This window comes from Cervus elaphus, chromosome 17, assembly GCF_910594005.1.
Source record: "Cervus elaphus chromosome 17, mCerEla1.1, whole genome shotgun sequence".
Classification (NCBI taxonomy): Eukaryota; Metazoa; Chordata; class Mammalia; order Artiodactyla; family Cervidae; genus Cervus; species Cervus elaphus.
The window spans coordinates 19,921,822-19,942,828 of NC_057831.1; the positions used below are offsets into that span (position 1 = coordinate 19,921,822).

General features: G+C 39.5%; 1 protein-coding gene across 2 annotated transcripts in view; it reads left to right on the top strand.

Annotated features, from left to right (window-relative positions):
• The first annotated feature begins 10,983 nt into the window (after nt 1–10,983).
• Nucleotides 10,984–21,007, top strand: part of DKK2 (dickkopf WNT signaling pathway inhibitor 2) — a 120,255-nt gene continuing 110,231 nt past the window's right edge. The window contains exon 1 of one of the 2 annotated variants that reach the window (XM_043871190.1): nt 10,984–11,805. In XM_043871190.1, the coding sequence (XP_043727125.1) occupies nt 11,545–11,805 (261 nt within the window). In that variant the 5' untranslated portion in view covers nt 10,984–11,544. The remainder of the gene's footprint in view (nt 11,806–21,007) is intronic. The other variant, XM_043871191.1, reaches the window with a different exon arrangement.

Consider the following 21,007-nt stretch of genomic DNA (forward strand, 5'->3'; position numbering starts at 1 on the left):
TTATTTTTTAAATCATAAGCAAAGACAAGTAGATAGAATTACCATTGCAGATATATACTTGTAACTATCCTTTCCTAGTTGAATGAGAGTACACAATTATCCATCTTGCCTTTTTTCACTTAATGATGCATCTTGGAGATCAATCTATTAGGTATATTAAACATTTTACTTATTCATTTTTATTTAAAGATACATAGAAATTCATAATGGATTTGTGGATATGTTCTAATGGCTCAGACAGTAAAGAATCTGTCTGGAGTTCATGAGACCTGGGTTCTATCCCTGGGTCAGGAAGATCCCCTGGAGAAAGAAATGGCAACACAATCCAATATTCTTGCCTGGAGAATTCCATGGACAGAGGAGCCTGGTGGGCTACAGTCCATGGGGTCACAGAGTCGGACACAACTGAGTGACTTTCACTTTTTTTCTGAGTTTATTCAACCAGTGCTTTGCTTATAAACATTTACATTCTTTTCAAACCCTTCTTGTTACAGACAGGGCTGTAGTAAACACTGTTCTGTCAATATATGTTCTTTTAGTAGTCTATCTTTGGAATAGATTCCTAAAGGTGGGACTACTCACTAAGTCACAGGTAAAATGCTTGTATCGTTTTACTAGGTTGCCAAATTCCCTCTGTGTGGGATACCATCATTTTGTATTCCCATCAACAAAGTTGCTTGTTTTCTCACAGGCTTGTGTAGAGATATTGTCAAACATTAGGATTTTTTCAGTCTTATAGATAAGAAGTCGTATATTGTGTAGTTTTAGTTTATATTTCTCTTATATGCAAGCGCTTTTTCACATTTTCAAAAGCCAATTGCTTTCTTTCTCTAAATGCTGTTCATATCACTAGGCGATTTTTAATTAGAGCTATTGGACTTTTCTGTTTTTTAGAAGCTCTTTACATGTTAGGGATAGTCATCATTTATCTCTGACAAAAGATCCAATTACTTTTCCTGTTTGTCATTAATATATCTTTGTTTATAGTGATTTTTTTTTACCATGAAAAATCTTTATGAAATCAAATTTTCTAATCTTTCCCTTGATTACTTCTGGATTTTAAATTAGATGACTGTTAAATATCAAATTGTTATTATTGTGAAATATTAAATTTAAAAACTGATTCTTTGGTGAATTCCATTTCCCTGGTTAGGGAGGAATTCAGTTTATGGAGGAATTCATCCATATTTTCTTTTTACCTCTTGGATTATTTGGGGTTTTTATACACTTAGAATTTATCTGTTAGGGTGTGAAGAATAGATTCATTTCATTCCCCCCCTCCATGATTATCTAGTTAAACTAATCATCTTTTAGCCCACTGATTTGGGATGGTACTTTTATCATATACTCAATGTCCATATGCAGTTGGATATACTCCTGAGTTTTCTGTTAGTCTCTATTAACAAACTATTTTTATGTGTCAGTAGCAAACTAATGCCTTTTCTAGAGGTTTTAATTTCTGGTAAGTTTATCTCCACCTTTCCAATCACTATTCTTCTTTTTTAGAGTTTTCCTGACTTTTCTTGTTTACGCTCCTGAAAGATTTGTAATCCAATAAATTTTAGAAACAACTTTCCCAGTTTTGGGGGGAAAGAAACATGATGTATTTTTTATTGAGATTACATTAAATGTATTAATTAATTCAGGCATAACTGACATCTTTATAATGTTTAGTTTTCTTCTCCAGGAATAGCATATTACTTTCCATTTGCTTAAGTCTACTTTTTTTTTTATCTTTCAGGAGTATTGGGAAGATTAAAAAGATTAAATATTTTTTAAAAATACTTTGTACATTTTAGGTTATGTTTATACCTAAAAATTGTATTATTAGTTTTTGGCAATTGACATGGGATTCTTCCCTTCCATGATAACATCTAAACACTTTTTTTCTAATATATGAAGACTAGAGATTTTTAAATATTAAATTTAAAAACATTCCTTGGTGAATTCCATTTTTTTTAGTTTTCCAAATACATACTTACATTATCTTCAAATAGAAGTCGTTTCACTTTAATCTTTCCAGTTCTTATGGCTATATTTGATTTCTGTGCTCAACTGGTGACTGTTACCAGTAACACAGTGCTCCGTAGTTGTGGAGACTGTGATCATCCTTACCTTCTTTCTGACTTTCTCATTTAAGCATTAGGTGGTTCTGTAAAGTAGATTCCAAATTTTGTAATGATTTCCCTATCCCTATTAACTTGATCTTGTCTAGGTCCATCCCCGTGTCTCTATCCCTCTAGCTATACCTATATGTATGTCAATAACTATACAGTTGGCCCTTGAACAGAGTGTGAGAATTAGGGACACCCACCCTCTGTGAAGTAAAAACATCTGAGTATAGTATGTAGTCAGCGCCCTGTATACACAGATCCTTTATATTCAAGGATGTAACCAACCAAGCTCCTGTGGTACTGTGGGAGTCACTACTGAAAAAAAAAAAAAGAAAAAAATCTACATGTAAGTTGACCTGGGCAGTTCAAACCTGTGTTGTTCAAGGGTCAACTGAATATAGTTCCATAAATCCCCATTTTTTTGAGGTAATTTTTAACGTGAATGGTTTTGACTTAGTATTGCCAAATGCTTTTTCTGCAGCTATGGAGATAATCATAGTATTCTCTTCTTAGCTCTATTATACTGATGAAGCATGTTAATGGATTTCCTAAGTACATTACATTTCTGAATAAACCCCATTTAGTCATGCTGTATTGTTCAAAAGAATTTTACTAGAATTTTGTTTACTACAACCTTATTGAAGACTTCCTCAATACAGAAGTGTGTCCTCTCTCTCCTGTTACTTGTTATTGTAGACAGACTTTATATAATACTATACCCCTCTCTGGAGACCATCCTGTAGTCAGCTCTACAGGTAATTGTGTTTTAATACCTTGCTTCGTTTCAATGTCTCCCAAATCTTTGTGGTTGTCCGAATCTTATTTTCTGGCAAATTTCTAAGGAAGGGGTTATGTGATGGTATCCTCTGACTCCTTGGATTCACAAACCATTTCTCTGAAACTTTCGTCCGTAAAGATCAGTTTAGCTGTATTTAAAACCCTTGGTTCACATTTTCTTTCTCTGAATATCTTAAATATGTTACTTAATTGTCTCCTTGTATAAAACATGGTTGATGCAAGTGACACAACCTTTCTGCCTACTAGCCAAATTATTTATTTTTCAAGTTCAGTAGTTTAACTAGAATATGTTATGGGGTTGTTCATTCTAGGCTTTCTCCTGTGTAAAATTATCTGTAATTTTAGATCTTTTTGCTTTTGTTCATGTTATTTTAGAACATTTTCTTATTTGGGGTTTATTTTGTTCCATTGCCTGGTTTTCTTATTTGGGGAAAACTATTTTAAGTCTGTTGAATCAGCTTTTCCTATCTCTGCATTTATTTTTCTTGAACTCTTTTCTTTCCTTCTTTCTTGATATATCAACATCTCTCCTTTTTATCTGGTATTTTTCCTAAAGATTTTCTTTAGGAGATTCATTCAATCTTAATTTCTGAAATCATTTTGCTTGTTACATCTCTTTCTATATCTTTCTTTTCTTGAAACATGTTATTCAAATTTTCTATTCCTGACATATGTTCTTTGATAGTTATAAATTTTTCTTAATTTTCTTTATCATGTTTTGAAACATTAGGTTACTGTTTGGAATATTAGGTTGCTGTTTGGAGTATTAGGTTGCTGTTTTTATGTGTTTACCAGGCATTGTGTTTTTTTTTTTTTTCTTGCAGGTAGTGTTGCTATTCTAGTCTGCATTCTTTTTTTTTTTTTTTTTTTACATATTAAATTTATATAGGCTTGGACCACAATCCTCATTCGTTGCTCATTGTTAATTCAGATAAGCATGTCTTTGTATTAGAGAGAGTTTTGGAACAAAATAACTTTTCTAGCTACATATCTCTAGCGCTCCCTCTTCTCTCGTGTTTACGAAGTGATTTTAAAAATGGTCTCATATTTTTGAGATCTACTTTCTCCCTTTGTTCATTTTCATCTAGACTTTTTCTTTTCTCCTGATTGCTCTTGCAAATTCTATTTCCAACAGTTACTCTTCATTGAGGGGCATATGATACATTTTGATACCTAAAAGGCAAACTGATCAAAGATTTAAGCATGTCATTCTCTTGTTAATTAAAATATACAATACTGGTATTCAAGAACAAAGGTAACCCAATTTTAGAATATGGAAACAGTTATTATGTTCTATGAGATGCTGTTTTATCTTAGCTACATACAAATCTGCACATATATTCTTGACACCAATAATCAAATGGCATTTCATGGGTTTTAGACTAGATTAGGTGTGTTCAGGGTGGTATTGCTGTAGATGAGTTTTATGGATTTCAGGAGGAACAACAACAGTAACAACTAAAAAAATGAAGTTTGAGCTTATTCTAACTCAGATTTCTTAATAACTTAAAAACTAAGTGGTCACAGTGCACATATATTACAAACTGATTTCATGAATAGTTTCAGTGAAATTAGATATTCCCTCTGCTTCAACATATTTAGCACTGCCTTGAATTAATTAAAGGTACTGTGATTCCAAGTGACTATTAATTTACTGAGTAAACTGAACAAATTAAATTAAATAAATGGACAAATTACGTTATTAACAGAACAATGTGCTGATTGCTAGATCACTCTATTTTTGATGGCTGCTTCCTTTCTCCTTGATCTATAATAACTTCATTTTTCTATCATACACTCCTGTATTTTATTGTTTCCATCTTTCATTAACCAAGTGCTGTTTTTAAATGTAGAAATTGATCTTATCTTCCTGGCAAATAGCTTGTATTTTTTGCTTTTTTTTTTCAGGGCCCCTGTGGAATCTTGACGGTCACATTCAGGCTCAGCTGCGTTCATATTTAGCCATAATTCACACAGAAGAAATGTGAGGAAGTTAGTATCATTAACACAGGTAAGAGGTAAAATGACAGTAGGAAAAATTTAAATAACACTTTTAACTGAACCTATGCCACTTCCTGAAATGTTACCCTTCCTCAAATGTTTTATATTCCCGGGGTCTATAAATCCATCTGTTTGAGGCTGAATTGCATGCCCCCTCCCCAAATTTATATGCTGCCACCCTAACCCCTAGTACCTGCATAACTCCTTTACTGCCTTTGGAGATAAGGCATAATTACATAACTGCCTTTGGAGATAAGGGTTTTCAAAAGGTAATTAAGTTAAAATGCAGTCGTTAGGATAGACCCTAATCCAAATATGGCATGTATTTTTTTGAAAAGAGGAAATTTGGACAAAGATGGAAGGAAGACACAGTGAGAAGAGGGCTGTCTGCAAGCTAGGGGAAATGGCCCCAGAGGAAACCACACCTGCTAACACCTTGATCTTGCACTTCCAGACTCCAGAACTGTAAGTAAAGACATTTCTGTTGTTTAAACCGTCCAGTCTGTAGTGTTTCACTGTTGCAGCCTGAGCAGATGAAGACACCATCTTTATAACAGAGAGGCTTTGTTGGTTTTCTGTTATATCATTGTTTCCAAGAGGCTTTTACTCTATTGGTCAAAGCTGCGATATACATACTCATCCACTTGTATTGTTGGTGTTATTTTTGGCCCTTTATCAAAGGATTTATCTTGGCTCTTTTAGAGGAATCAGTGTTTAAGTCCTCCTTCAGTGATGCAAAGGTGTCTCCATTTTCTTCAGATGAATTCTTCTTTTCTTAGGTGCATTCCACGCTGTTGGCATGATTGCACCTCTCTAAGTACAACTGTGGCCTGATGTGCTGCAAGTTACTGTCTGCTGCGTTTAATATTAATATTGGACATGTCTTCAAAGACATGAACTGTGGGATACAAATAAGAGAGAATACATGTAATACATGTAAAGTACGTAACAAGCCTGGCACATAGTAAGCATTCGTATATTTTGGTTATTACGATTTTTTGTTATTCCTGTATCTTCCAAGCCAGTTACCTGTAAAATCCCATAAACTGATTGAAAGTTTAATACCTTGATTTTTTTCATACCTCAAGCTCATTTTGAGCATTGGAGCCTATTTCCAAGGTATCAGAAGGTAAGATCTGTTACAGAATGATCATTTTGAAGATAAACAACACAGTTTACATTTCCTGTTACTAAGCGTGGTTAGGCTTCAAACACAGATTTTAAATTGCCACTTAGGAACTTTTTCCCTTAGTTTTTGCAAATAGTTTTCCTATTATTTTCCAGTCTGTGCCACAACTTATTTTATAGTTGAAGCTTTTCTGTGTTTATATTCATAGATTTAGATGACTGACCAGGAACACATTTTACCATGACTCGATTAGCTACTCTGCCCTTCCATTGTTTAGTATTCTTTACTTCAAATGATCATATCTGACTGGAAAAACTGCCAAATTTTCAATAGTTTCTTCCTTTGAGTAATGTTTGTTTTGGAAAAAATCTGCAACAGTAACAGAATAGCAATCATTCCATGTTGTTGGCAGGTTAAGGGCTCACACAGCTTTTTGCCCAGCTCATTGTTGCATCCATATCTATGTAGTTGATTAAAAACAACCAAGCAACTAACACATCCCTCCCCCAAATGAAAACAGTAACAAGACAGGCATTTAAAAATCCATGTTGCTGGAGCCATTTCCCATGAGATCCTGTCAAAAATAAGAGCAGGTCTAACTTCTTGTCAGACTTCTGCAGAACTCTGGAGATCTAAGGAACAGAGTTTGGAAACTACTGGCCTCTGTCAATAATTAAGTAGAATTCCCATTTGCCACCAAGTCTAGTAATCTTTCCAAAGATGAATCTTGAAACAGCCTGCCAGAGCTTAGCAGTAGAGGTATAGAACCAGCAGAAATTGTGACGTTTGGTGTTAAATGCTTGGAGATGATATATAATTTCAGTTCTATTTAAGGTCACTCATATGCACAAGAATCAATAGAAGTTTCTCTACCTGAGTTTCTGACTATATTATTTGCATACTTTTTATTAGTTGGATTCAGTCTCTCGGGGAGGGACTACTTTAATAAATTTCTTTCCTTTGGGTGGCAGATAAAGTATTGAGAAGATGACTGCTGTGTCAGGGTCAAAAAGCAAGACATTGGCTAAGAAATTGTGTTTCTGATTGATTTACTATGAAATAAACTTGAAGCATTTCACCTGCGCTTGTTTCTGTCCAGTACAGCTAGTGCCTTAAATGTGAGTGACATGGTCTTTTCTCATTAGCTGGTTCTGTTGTAAAGGAGATCAAGTCAGAAGAGCATGAACAGCTGAAACTATCGCAAGGACAGTATAGGAGATGCACTTTTTCCTATCTGGTAATGTGTACAGGACTAGTGCTAACAACCATTTATTACACATTGTTTAAAATGTAACTAGTTTTGACACATGGTACTATTTTTGCTTAGGCAAAGTGAGAAACATAAAATTATCGTTGGTAAGGTCGGAAGCCTTGCTAGAATACAGGACCAGGTAGGCTGATTTATTGATTTATTATGGAGAGAGAAAACCGACAAAAACATAAATTTCAAATCCTTTAACACCAGCATGATGAAGATTTTTCATGTCTTTCTCATGTGAACAAAATGACTGTGGGCCTATGGGTCCTACTGAAAATCAGTGTCCCTTTCCAGGTTTGCCATAGTACCCTACGTCTAGGCTTATTTAGTGTCATTTCTCTGCCTTTAACCGCAAATATAGGGATGCCGTCTCCCTGTATGCTCTTAAAATGCAATTCATGAGAAAAGACAAGACTCTGGGGGGACACTCCTAATACTTTTATTCCCACAGTCATGTGAAAATTCACTCTAGCTTGGAAGATCCAAATGCCCTCTTAGAGACTGAGGCTGGCAGAATTCAGTGGCAGATGAGGACAGAGGAAGGTCATGGCAGCAACTCCTGAGATGGACGGAGGCAGGTTTCCGTAAGTCAAGGCCTTCACAGTGGAATGTGAGCCCCTCCAATGCCAAGGCCCTGACTTACTCACTTTTATATCCGCAAGGACTTAAGTTTAATAAATTTACAGTGAATCAATGAGCAACTGATAAATGGATTATTGTTGGAAGTAGTTACTAACGCAGGGAGAGGTAATAGGGTGAAAAACAAGGATAAGGCAACGCGGTGCTCACGTGGGCCCTAAGTATTCAGAAGGAAATCAGGACCCAGCAGGAACTGCAGAGTCAGTTGTGATTTTTCTATGGAACCAAAGTGACCCTAAGGTGAGGACAAAAAGAGGGAAATGATGGCCAAAGGAGAAAGAGGCACTTTCACAGAAGCACTTTGATCTGGTCAAGAGGACCTTCTGTTTACTTCTGTATAGTGTTGCTTTTATACATGCGCTTCCTAATGATGTTATTGCAAAAGGTATAAAAGTCTGTTTTTGTAGAAGATGAAATTTGTGTCTTCATACTTAGGAAAACACATAAGAAAACACGTGTGGGATCATGACAGTAATCCAAAGGATTATGTTTATTTGCAGCTGGTTGATTTTGTATATGCGCATCTACTTGTCTGCACGTTGGTTTTGTGTGTCTGTTTCTGTCTTCTATTCAGTGTTACCCAGAGCATCTGGATCATGAATGAAATTAGTTTTTACCTCCTTTTTAGCCTCAGGTGTAGTTGTGTATGTTTTAGCAGTTGATTTTGTTTTATATAAAAGGGACAATGTTTGTGAAAGTAACTTTCATGTGAACTTTGATTTTTAACTGTATTTGCAAAGTTTGCTTTTGGAATTTTTGGGTCCTGTGTAAACCTCTGAGATAATCTCTTTATCCTGATAGCCAGAGCCTAGGGGTTTCTCAAGAATATGTACGCTGAGCTTTACACTTATTTTTTTGTAGCATATGCCAGGAGTTAGGTTCTGACTATGTAAGCATCTTACTTTTGTTGGTGGTAAAGAAAGAGGGAATCAACAGAACCAGGCAAAGTATCTTCAAATTTTCTTTTGATTCATTTGAGGTGGTTCTTCACACTCTTCAAGTGGAGGTTGAGCAATTTATTGCTTACATATTTAACTTCCTTTTCCTCTTGCTCTAAAATACTTTTGAAAAATATACAAACCTTTAGGCTCCTAACTTAATTTTCTCTACTTCTCTGATTGGCAAATCCCAATGAAGACAAAAGATACACCCTTGTGTAAAGTCTATGCGTTGAATCCCGAGTACTGACCTATAGAGTGTAAGTCAGTTTTCTTGCCCTTCAGTAGTGCCTGGAATGTTTCACTTGTCCTTCCAAATCCATTTCTGGGCACCTTTTTAAAAAGTGAAAAAAATATTTTTTAAAGGTAAATCTCTTACATTCTGAGGAAGCACATGGCAATCGGAAGAAAACATCCCTGAGGGTTCCTCAAATTTTAATCACCTTTTGCTTGTGTATTCAAAAAGAAGAAGAAGAAAAAAAGATCATTCTGAAATTGAATTCCACACACAGGGCAGAGAAACATGCAAGGCTGGTGCAGCCTGGGGGACCCAGCTGTAAATTCACACTTTAAACCTCAGCCCTTTTGAGGGAAAAGAAGGGAATCTCTAGCATTCTCACTTAGTACCGCCTTGACTGTCTGCCCCTGTCCGTGCCCTTATGCGCCGGGATCCGGTGTGAAAGCTGAGGGACTCGGGTCTGAAAACTCGACAACACGTTCTGAAGGAACAGCTTCCTCCCCTAGCTGTTGGCCATGCGTGGTGCTGGCGCCCAGCCTCGGACTTCTCTGTGCACAGATGGTAGCACACCAGGGAAGCAGAAATGCAACACCTCCCAAGCCCTGGGGGTGTTTTGGAAGTCTGGGCGCTCTATTGCCTGTGATCAACTCCAAACCGGGAGATTGCCTGGGACAGTTCTCATCTCTAGCATTTACTTCCTCGCCTCGCCAGCTGCCACTGGCGCCCCCAAGCGCCGCGCTCCAGCCCTTCTCTGAACCTCTTTCCCGCCGAAGCAAAGGAGACCTGGCGAGCCTCCGGGTCTCCCAGGAAAGGCATCGCATATAATTGCCAGAGGCTAAGAGGCAGAAAGCAGAACCTCAGAGACTCCCTCGCCCGCAGTTCATTCCTGTCTGGGATTTCCTCTTTGTAAAGGCGGAGCTGCCTAGGATGATAAAGATGCCCGGTAGAACTGTGAGGTTCAGAGTTCAGGTCCGCTGCCCCCATCCCTCCCCGCTCCCCAGAGACAGAGGCAAACAGCTACTTGTGTGGTGGGGAGGGGGTCTATAGGGTGAAGAAGGAGGAGACGAGAAAGTCCCAAATGCCTCTTGGTGGCAAGGTGGGACTTTCTTTCCCCCTTCTCTGATACTCTTCTTCCCAAAGCCCCATCTGGATCGGTTACACACTCCCTGGCGCACCGATACAGTGTCAGCCTCACACATCCTCTGGGAGGCACTGGCTAAAACCCAACTTGAGTGTACACAGACCATTAACGCCCAGGTGTTCATTTTCCTTAACCTTCGATCGGGCTTTTCTAGGGCTCCTCTCGGAGTCAGGGACTGGAGGTGGGTTGGGGAACCCATGGAAGGGTGCTGGCAGTCCTGACCCGCCCCTCTTCACTTCCACATTTGCCCTCCGTTTGTTGGCAAAGGCTCTTTCACCCTCTGGAGCGGTTGGTTGTCAGGAATTAGGAGTCTGCGTGTTACTCTAGGGGTGAATCCCATCTTCTCAGTTGCTCTTCGGTGGAAGGGTAGTGGGAGGGGGCGAGGAGAGGCAAACGGGAAGCCTCAGAAGGAAAAGCCGCAGGAAAGAGAGAGGGGGCGGGGGGACGTGGGGGTGATGGAAACGGTTTTACTCTTTGTCACTCTTGAACTGGGGGCGGAGGGAACCTCCCCCCCCCCCAACCACCCTGCTGTGAGAAGCTATAAAAAGCAAAGGGGGCGGCGGTGAGACAGCAGACAGCAGCGAGGGAGACCGAGCGCAGCGCAGGGCAGCTCCCGGGGCAACGCAGCGTCCCTGGCAGCGCTTGGCTGCGGGCTGGTTGAACACCGCTTCGGGTGACTTTGCATGCGCGTGGGAAACCTTAGCTGGCCTCTGAACTCCAGGGTCCGGTCTGGGGGCGGTTCCTGATCTCCCATATTAGTGCCCGCTAACTTTGAAAAGGAGGACTTGAGTCCCGCAGAGGTTGAGACCTAAGAGGTAGAGAAGGAAGAAAGGAGAGAAAACGCAACTGAGGCTGAAGGAGAACGAACTCATGTGGACCTCCTGAACAGTTAGGAGGAGGACTGGACCTCTGAGAGCCGAGGCAGGACCTCGGAGGAGGTGTGGGCAAGGAGCAACGGAAGCGGTGCGGGCCGTGGGGCTGGGTCTGCTTGCACCTCGGGTCACGCCTCCTTGGCGAGAAGGCGCCTCGCCTTTGATTGCTTCCAGTTACTGCAGAACTTCCTGCCCTGGCGGAGAAGCGGGTCTTGCTTGGGTCGCGCTTCCTCCGGGTCTGAGCCTTGAGACTGAGTTCACACGGTGCTGGGCCCCCAGAGCCAAGTGGGGTTGGGGGAACAGAGTCTGCGAGTCCCGGCGCCCCGAGTGCAGGGCCCCGTGTCGGGGTCCTCCTTCCCATTTGTATCCGCATCCTTGCGGGCATTGCGCCTCCCCGGGGGACCCCTCGCCGGGAGATGGCCGCATTGATGCGGGGCAAGGACTCCTCCCGCTGCCTGCTCCTACTGGCCGCGGTGCTGATGGTGGAGAGCTCACAGTTCAGCAGCTCGCGGGCCAAACTCAACTCCATCAAGTCCTCTCTGGGCGGGGAGACGCCAGCCCAGGCCGCCAATCGATCTGCGGGCACTTACCAAGGACTGGCTTTCGGCGGCAGTAAGAAGGGCAAAAACCTGGGGCAGGTAGGAAAATACCCCCAATACACTCGTCAACCAGAAGAGGTAGGGACTGGGGCTCTTGGGCACTTCATTTGACTTAGCCCACCTGGAGTGCGCCCCAGGTGTGGCGCGCAGGATAGCTGGGGAGGGCTTCCCAGATGCACGATTGCGCTGGCGGGGATGGCTGTGTGGGTGTGAGTGCTGGAGGACGTGGAGTGCTGGAGGAAGGTGGGGCGGGAGGGATGGATAGGGGATAGGGTACTTTCTCATCGCTGTTTTGGGATATGGGCTTGTACGGAGCGCTATTGAGTACCGATGGGGGAAATGGCCAGGACATTTAACACAGCGGATGTCGAGGATGCTGTTACTAGCTAACATTTAGCAACTGTTGGGTATCAGGCACTGTTCTAAGAGTTTTCCATATGTTTAATCTTCACCACCCTATGAGCTTGGCGCTGTTACCATCCCTTTCCTGCAAATGAAGAAACTTAGGCAAGGAGTAGAAGCTACTTGCCCAAGGCACACACTTAGTGGAGGTGGCAGAGCGGGGTTCCAATTCGGACAGTCCGAGTCCAGTTTCTGGGCTGTTACCGCATGGACTTTACAATCTGAAGGGAAAATTGACCGTTTTTCAGGTTCTCCTTCCTTCTCAGTTCCGTGAAGTAAGGTCACATACAGAAAGCCTCAGTACACGTGCATTTCTCATGTCTGGATATAAATCATCCCAGAGGAAACAAAATAATGAGCTGACAGAGATAGTATCAGGTGCGGAGGACCAGGGTGCCTGGGACATAGCCAGGAGAACTCCCGAGGTATGTTTTCCAGTGAAAACGTTCCCGAGCATCTTTGTCTCTCTGTCACACAGGCAGACAGAGAGATGGACAGTCATGCAAGTAGTTACACAAACAGACACAGACACGAGCTCGCGCGCTCCCCGCGGCAGCCGCTGTGGCCAGCACACAGCAGCCGGGAAAGGGGGCCCTGTGGGCACTGGGAACCACGACAGCTCCCCCTTCCGCTGCTTTTGTGGGAAGCCAAGACTGAGAGCCAGTTTGCCCAGCAGCACCGGCACCTCACACAGCCCAACTGTCAACTCATAAAGGCAGCTCATCGCCCCACAGATCGTGGGTTTCCCTGTCTTCCGAGAGGCGCCTGCTGCAGCTGCTGCGCGCGCTCAGCAGCGTCTTCCCCTGCCAGTGCCCGCAGCGCAGGCGTCAGGGTGAAGATTGACAGCCGAGGCCGGTCCTGGAGGGACCACAGGGAAGTCGGCTCCGCTTGGCCCCCTACTGCCCTCTCACGGGGAGAGTTTTGCTAGTTCTGCAGTTCCAGAATGCTTCCTGGGTTCTGCAATGTCAAACATTTCAGCTCTCCTCTGAAAGGAAAACAAAGTCTGCAAGCATAGGATTCTTTTTAATGACCCAGGGGAAATAAGAAACTGTACATCTGCACACACACCACAGGCGTACATGCCCTGTGCATATTCTCCCGCATGTGCACACGCCTCCATCCACACTCACAAGACCACCTCACTGCCTTTTTCTCTTCGTTAGGAAATGCTCTGCCGTTTTCAATAGGAACTGACAACATTCTCTTAGAAATCCATCACACAATGGGTCAAAGCTTACCAAGAAAGGGTGCGCTCAGTCCAAATCATCTGATTTTTTCCCCTAATGTTACTGACTTCAAACTCCACCTTATCAGTTGTTGAAAAGAGCCGTGTTTAGTTCAGCCAAGAACAGAGGGATGGACCCAGTAATTTTTGAGGTTCCTTTTGATTCTAATCTATGTACATTCTGTGAATTTCTGTAAAGAAGTCTAAAGGTTTTGTTTCTGACACCATGGGCCCTAACACCTAATGTTGCTCAGTCAAATTATCAGTTATGTCAGTACGGCCACTAGCCATAGGGTTATATGGGCTAGACTATGGGATCCATCTAAAAATCTGGCTTATCACTTACGTGTTGATATTATATCCGTATACAAATATGTTTGCTTATTTTTCTCTCTCTCTAAATATCTGCTCCTTAAAGAGGATGTGAGTTATACTGCATGTCTTCAAATTGAAGATTTCTTTTATAAATCAGTTGAAGTTCCTTTGTTTTATGAGTTGAATATCTTTTATGCTCTCCATATCTTAGTGGTTCAGTGGAATATATTTCATTATATTCACTTAATTGTAATACGGGATCCTTAAAAATTGACATCGGATTTGTGGGAAAATTGTAACATACTAGAGAGAGTGGGAACATGGAATGAAACATTGAGTTGAATCACAGGAAGATAGTTGGAAAATAAAATTATTATCTTTTGTATATTCTGGCTTTGCACTTGTTTATCGGGTGGTCTAAAATGTGTACTGCTATGAAGGAACAAATAGAAAAAAAAATCTTTTTCTTGTAGAGGTAGAGGAATTCTTTGAATACTTATGGATCTCTTTATCTTGTTTCTTCCACTTCTTCCACATGTGGTTACCAAAAATTTTAGTACTTTTATTTTCAACAATGGAATGGAAATTAGAAAGATTGTTCCAAATGGAAGATGCCACATCCTCTTATGGAGAAAAACTACAAATAAAATTCAGTTGAGCTGAACTTTTATCCATCACAAAATGATTGAGAAAATTTGTAAGTAAAATGCCAACTGTTAAAACTAATTACTTAGTGTCATCTTGAGGCCTAATAAGTCTGTCTCCCATCCCCGATCTTTGATTGATGATGTTCTGTCAATCAGTCACTGTTTTAGTCACTCAGTCGTGTCTGACTCTTTGCGACCCTGTGGACTGCAGCCCGCCCGGTTCCTCTGTCCATGGGATTTTCCAGGCAAGAATACTGGTGTGGGTTGCCATGCCCTCCTACAGGGGATCTTCCCAACCTAGGGATTGAATCCAGGCCTCCCACATTGCAGGTGGGTTCTTTACTGTCTCAGCCACCAGGGAAGCTCTGAACAGTAAAGATGCAGGGGCCAGAGACTGTAAGATAGAACCTCACGTACGAATGTCAGAAACTTAGTCTTCTTTTCTTTAAGTGAAAATTGAATGATTGTCTACTTTTCCTGATTTATTTTCATAATGGAGAATAAAAATAAAAATTTTATTGCCATTGCAGAAGAAATTATTGAAGAAATTTAATAATTCATTAATCTACAAATGTGAAAATGAGGCTAAATGGGCTCCAAGGTTTTCTTGATTCACCGTAGTCTGATCTCATATGAAGAAAATATTCTTATTTATAGGAATTCTACTTATCCTGTCAGCAAGGTGGATTATTTGTACATCACTTCTGGAAAAGTTGTCTTTGAATTTCAGGAACGATTTAGAGGGTGCCCAAAGAAAATGCACTGTTCTCCAGGGGTGTTAAAATTCTCATCCTTAGGTCTGTTTTCAAAGACATAGTTTTGAGTTTTGATTCAAACTGCCATAGAAAGTTGAATGTCTTAGTCTTCATTCAGGTGATGGAAACAGAAGCAACAAAAATTATTTTGGTGAATTATTCACATTGTTTTAATTTGACTTTCCACTTGCATCTATTGCTGATGGGTTTTAAAAGGCAGTATGCGTTTGTGTATGTATATTGGATACATTAGACTGTAGGACTGTAACTAGCACATATATGAATAATTTATATATCTCAATTTATGAAGAGTCTTGCAAACTTTCTACTTCAAAAGTATTATTATACAAAATTTTCAGTATCATGTGGGAAAATATATTCTGATTAAGTAAAATATTGCTCAACATCACCTCAGGTGTATGAGGTATCAATTTTTGCAGGCCACCTCAAAGACAAATTTTATTTTCAAAAAGCAATTTATAAAATCAGTTTACTCTTGAAATGAACAGTGATTTTTTTATGTGAATGAAAAATATTTTGGATGTGTTTGTAATTGCTTCTTTTAGCCTTTACTCCTCATTTTGTCTTTTTGAGACCAACAGATTTAATTTGAACACAACACTGTATGAATTTGAAGTGTTTGTAAAAGTTATGATGAGAACTGTGAAAAATAATTCTATTTTAAAGGTAGAAAAGCTTCTTGGTATATGTCTTTAAAAAGAAGATGAAATTGGTTTCATGTAAATTCAGATTCCATTATTTTCTAATATAATTTGGACACTTGAGGGACAGTGCTTTGGATGAAATTATGTTGTAAGAAAAGAACGCTTGCAATACACTGAAACGGAAGCTTGAGGAAGTTGGTAAGAGAACACTAATATTTATTTGTATATTGAATTTTCTTTAACAAACATGCTATATCTGTTTGCATACACTCATGAAAATGCTCATTGAAAAAAACTATATATCCTATTTTCTGTAGGTGATTGCTTAACTTTCTAAAATTAGCCGTGACCTTTTTTTAAAACCCCAGCCCAACTTTCCCCTCTCAGAGGTTAAATATTTGCTACATCCTCTGTACTTCAAGTGACACTAAACATAATCAGGAAAGCAAGTCATCCCTAAAATTAATTATTTCAAAACAAAAAAAAATTTGAAATAATCTGCACTACACTACTTCTTTTCTTTCTCTATAGATAGACAGTTGATGGTTGATACAAGTGAAGGTTACCTCGTGAATAGCAAGAAAAGTATTTTAATGATAATCTAAGTGGGGACATCCATCATTTTATTTCTGTGTTAGAGAAGCGAGAGCAAAGGACAAGGTTACTTAAACTCACTCCAGCTGTGACTCTGACCTTACCATAGTCTTCTTGAGTACTCCTCTCTGATACAAACTCCTTCCCAGGATGTTTCAAAACGTGTCACTTTTAAAGTAGAGAAAGCAACGTAATGGACGGGTACCTAGGAGACTACCATGCTTTCTTATCCTTTTCCCTGCACAGTCATGTTAAGTGAACAGTAAAGTGACCTGTTAAATTACAGAGGCCTTTACAGTAGTCAGTATATTTAGTATTTTAGACTTAGTCTCTTCTGGCTGTTCATTCTTTGGTATTGATGTACCATTGAAAAGAGTGACAGTCTTATTTCTGTGATTCCCTAATGGCCCTTTTAAGTCATTTTGCTTCATCATACATCTAGTCACTTGTATTCATCTATAAAAAGGTGATAAAGCTACTCCTAGTTAATTATTTAATCATTGAAAAGATTGATGCAATATTTATATTCCTCTTAGAGAGTCATTTTTTTAAAAATCTGAAGCAAGTTCCCCAAAACAAAATAATAATGGATAGATTTTTGTGTCATGTAGCATTGCTTTAAGATTACATAGACATATGCTAATATGGCACGTAAAACAAAAATTTAGTATTACTGTTCAAGGAAAGCAGAAGTTAATTTTTTTCTTCCTCTGTTCCTGCTTTACTTTCCGGGAATTAGAGAATGATATATTTTTCTCTAATAGTTGTTTTTTTGTTTTTTTTTTTCTCAGAATAAATATAAACCATTCTCCCACACACAGAGGTCAACTGATATAAAATATGGGTGATTTTTTTTTTTTGATAGGAACATCTGTCCACAGGAGGAAAGTCAACATCCAAATATTTTAAATAGTGGCTTCCCAGTGAGTGTCTCATGTTAACAATTTTGGGTTACTGCTCACTTCTTTGGGTTCAAAACAAGAAAGGAAGACCATGAGTAACACCAACGTCTAATTAGACTCCTTAGGGACAGTTCACCCCGTAAATCCTTGTCTTTGTAATGGTAAATTAAATCAGAAACCATTGAGGCAGAAGAGATTTCAATATCAGATATAAACTGCCGTATTTTAGCTTAGTTTATGCAGCACTAAAAACAGAATTAGTATTTTAACTTTTATCCACAACCAGTGAACCTGATTAGGATACTACATTTGTGGGATTTTAATAGTAGCTTAGATTTATCTGTGTGCTTCAATGTAGGAATAAAATCAGCAAAACAGAAAATTAGTAAATATTTTAACAAGTTACTTATCTCTTTTCCACAGTCAGATAAAAGGGACAAATGTGCATCAGATATCTTTTGAAATATATTACAGGGTCTAATTTAATTGGTTGATTCTACTTACATATTATAATTTTGGCACATACAATAGCTTAAATTTAAATATTTCATTATCATACAATATTTTAACTATCCCACCCTGTCTAAAGCAAGCAAATAAATACAGGCAGTGAATGAATATGAACATTAATTAGAAAAACAAAGCGTTACAATTAGGGAGAGAGACTTTTTAAAGTGTTAGATTTATACAAATATCTCCTAAAAATTTTAGCTCTCCATGTTATGCTTTATTGTGTAGAATAAGAATGTTCTTCCCCGGACTGGAAGATAGGAGTGGCTTTCAGATATCCTTTTCTTAAATTGCCTTGCAAGTAGGTACAGCACACAATAAGTTATAGTAAGAGGTTCCATTTGTTAATTATTTACTCTGCTAGGCACCGCTTCAAATACTTTATTTGAATTAATTTTTTAATTCTCTCAGTAGCCCTTTGAAGCAAGTAGGTCCTAAAATTGCCCTTATTTTCATAAATGATAAAGCAATCATTCTCCTGGGACACAGAGAGGTTTTGCAATTTGTACAAGTCACACAGCAGTAAGTGCAGAAAGCCAGAATATGAACCTAAGTGATCGAGTGTTAGAGCCTGAATATTTACCTACCAGGCCACATATCCAGCCATATAAAACATGGGCACACTATCTCTACTATATGGAGTGAAGAGGAAACATGGACCTTTATTTTATTCTTCCCTATTCTATTTTCAACTCACATGGGTATGACTCTAGGTTCATTAAAAACCATAGCAAAACCCAAACCCTCTGTTGATGCCAGTTGCTACTCTGAGTAGCCAGAGTATGAGAATAGTTTATGGACTCAAAAGCAGGCCCACAGTAGTACATGAGTGTCATCTCTGCCTTCACTTGCCTCCCTGCCAGAGAAAATTCACTGTCAACAAGGCCCGTGCACACACACACACCCCTCTTTCTCTCCCACCCTTCTCCATTAATTTACTGCATTGCCTCACGTAGAAAGGAACGCTATTGCATAAATCCTATTTTGCTGTCCGTAACCACCACAGAGTACCCATCCCCCTGCTTCTAAGTGACACCGTGTGCCCACCGACATGAGCAAAGTGGAGGCCTTCCCAGTGGCCTCTCTGCAGTGACTTTGCATTAGTCTGGCTGGCATCCATCACACTCTGATCCGAGAGGGAGGAACCATTTAGAACCTGCTATCGGTTTTGTTTTTCCTTGACTTTTGACCTCCTCCTAACTGCCGTTCAGATAATCGGTTGATTTGTAGCAGCACTAGAGTTTCCTAACAGAATTCCTAGGGGAGTTTTTCTCAATTGCATCTGGCTAGCTTAATGGCTTTGGAAAAGCCACTTAATCTCTGGTCCTTTTTAAAAAATCTGTAAAATAGGATAATAATAACAATGGCAACCATAATAATAATAACACTCAACTTACTGGGCAACAGGGAGGAAGAGGAAAGTGCACTCAATCATTTAACTGATGTTATTATTTCTATTACCATTACAAAAATATGTAAGGTCAAGTGCTCCTGCAAAAAATAGAAAGTGGCTGCTTAATTTTCCCCACCCAGACAGGCAGGAGTAACTAAATGAATGCATATGATATACATGAAGGAAACAAATGAACTCAATTACACCAATGCCAAGAATTGTAAATCAGAAGAAAACAAGACAAAAAACATACATATACACACATACATATGCTATCATGTTTCTTGTACTGCATGTTAGCATAAATGATAATAGGTCAGTGTTGTAAAAAGAAAGCAAAATAGTACATAATTGAATAATTGGTGAAATTACACAGAAGCAAGAGTGTACAGACATTAAAAATACAACCATGATAGGAGGGGGTCCTAAGAACAATGGCAATATCAGTTATTTAGACATAGGAACCAAAACAGTTGAATAACATGTTAGAGTCAGCTGCCCACAGCATTAATTTGATATTCTTCAAAGTAAGACAGCCTGTGTAGAGGCAAACTTCTTGACACTTTATGCAGAGTGCTTGGACCCTGAAGAGCTCGCTAAGAATTTGGAAGACTTAAAACCCTCTTTGAGTGTCAGCCTGTCATACTAAGAGGACTCAGAGATTTGGAGCTCATTATTCCCATTCCATCCCCTTGTTTGTTTTGAGTTCTTTTTTCATGATTCAGGTAATTTGGACATATTTTGATAATGTTAAATTGAGAGTGCAAGTCAACTCACTGAAGTATGTAATATACTTCTTCCAATATATTAGATATAAACTACCAGTAAGAGTTTCTATCTGGTAATGAACTAAAAAAACTTCATTCAAATGGGGAAATTGTCATTTAAAATCAACTGAGATGACAGCTTACATTCAAATAACAGTGTTCACTTGCTCATTCTAATTTCATCTTAGCCTTCTGAAATTTGGCTCTACAAGCATTGTGTTAATTTGTCACTTGAAATCCAAAGTCTGTTTTTTAGTAATCATCCAGTATACTGTGTAGCCTTGTATCTATCTCTTATACCTAATATATTCCCTTACTTCTGTAATATTATAAATTTTTCTTTTCCACTCTGGTTCATTCCTCTTCATAGTTTTCACTGATTCCTCCACAACCTTGTGCCTATAAACGTGGACATTCCTTCACATTCTCTCCCCAGTTCTCTTTTCTTTCTGTTCCATGTTCTCTTCTTTCCCTGTGTGCTAGTGTGCTGTGCGTAGTCGCTCAGTTGTGTCCGACTCTTCCAGACCCTTTGGACAGCAGCCTACCAAGCTCCTCTGTCCATGGGATTTTTCAGACAAGAATACTGGAGTGGATTGCCATTTCCTTCTCCAGGGGATCTTCCCGACCCAGAGATCGAACCTGGGTCTCTTATGTCTCCTGCATTGCAGGCAGATTCTTTACTGTCTGAGCCATCAGGGAAGCCCGTTATTTCCTTATTTGAAATCGTTTGTCACTTAAGGAGGTATGCTTGTTTAAACTACTGAGCCTCCTTGCCTGCTCAGCTGTTTTGGAAGTCTTTCCAGAAACAAACAAATCTCTGTATCGAAATTTAACCTTTTATGGTTAACATCAAATTGTCAGAATCAGGCAACCAGGTCTTTATGATTTCTAAATGTTATAAAAAAGTCTGCTAGAAAGTTCCAGGGGTCAGACTAATGCAGGTCACAAGAATCAAGTCTGATTACCCCAACTTCTTATGCTCTGGTCTGTTTCATCACTCGCTGCTGATGAAAGAAGGCTGTGTACATTCCTACCAGTGCTTTTGCTTCTTGACCTCTATGTGTTTGAATCCTTGGGATTTAAATGGCCTCCAATTTTTTTTCCT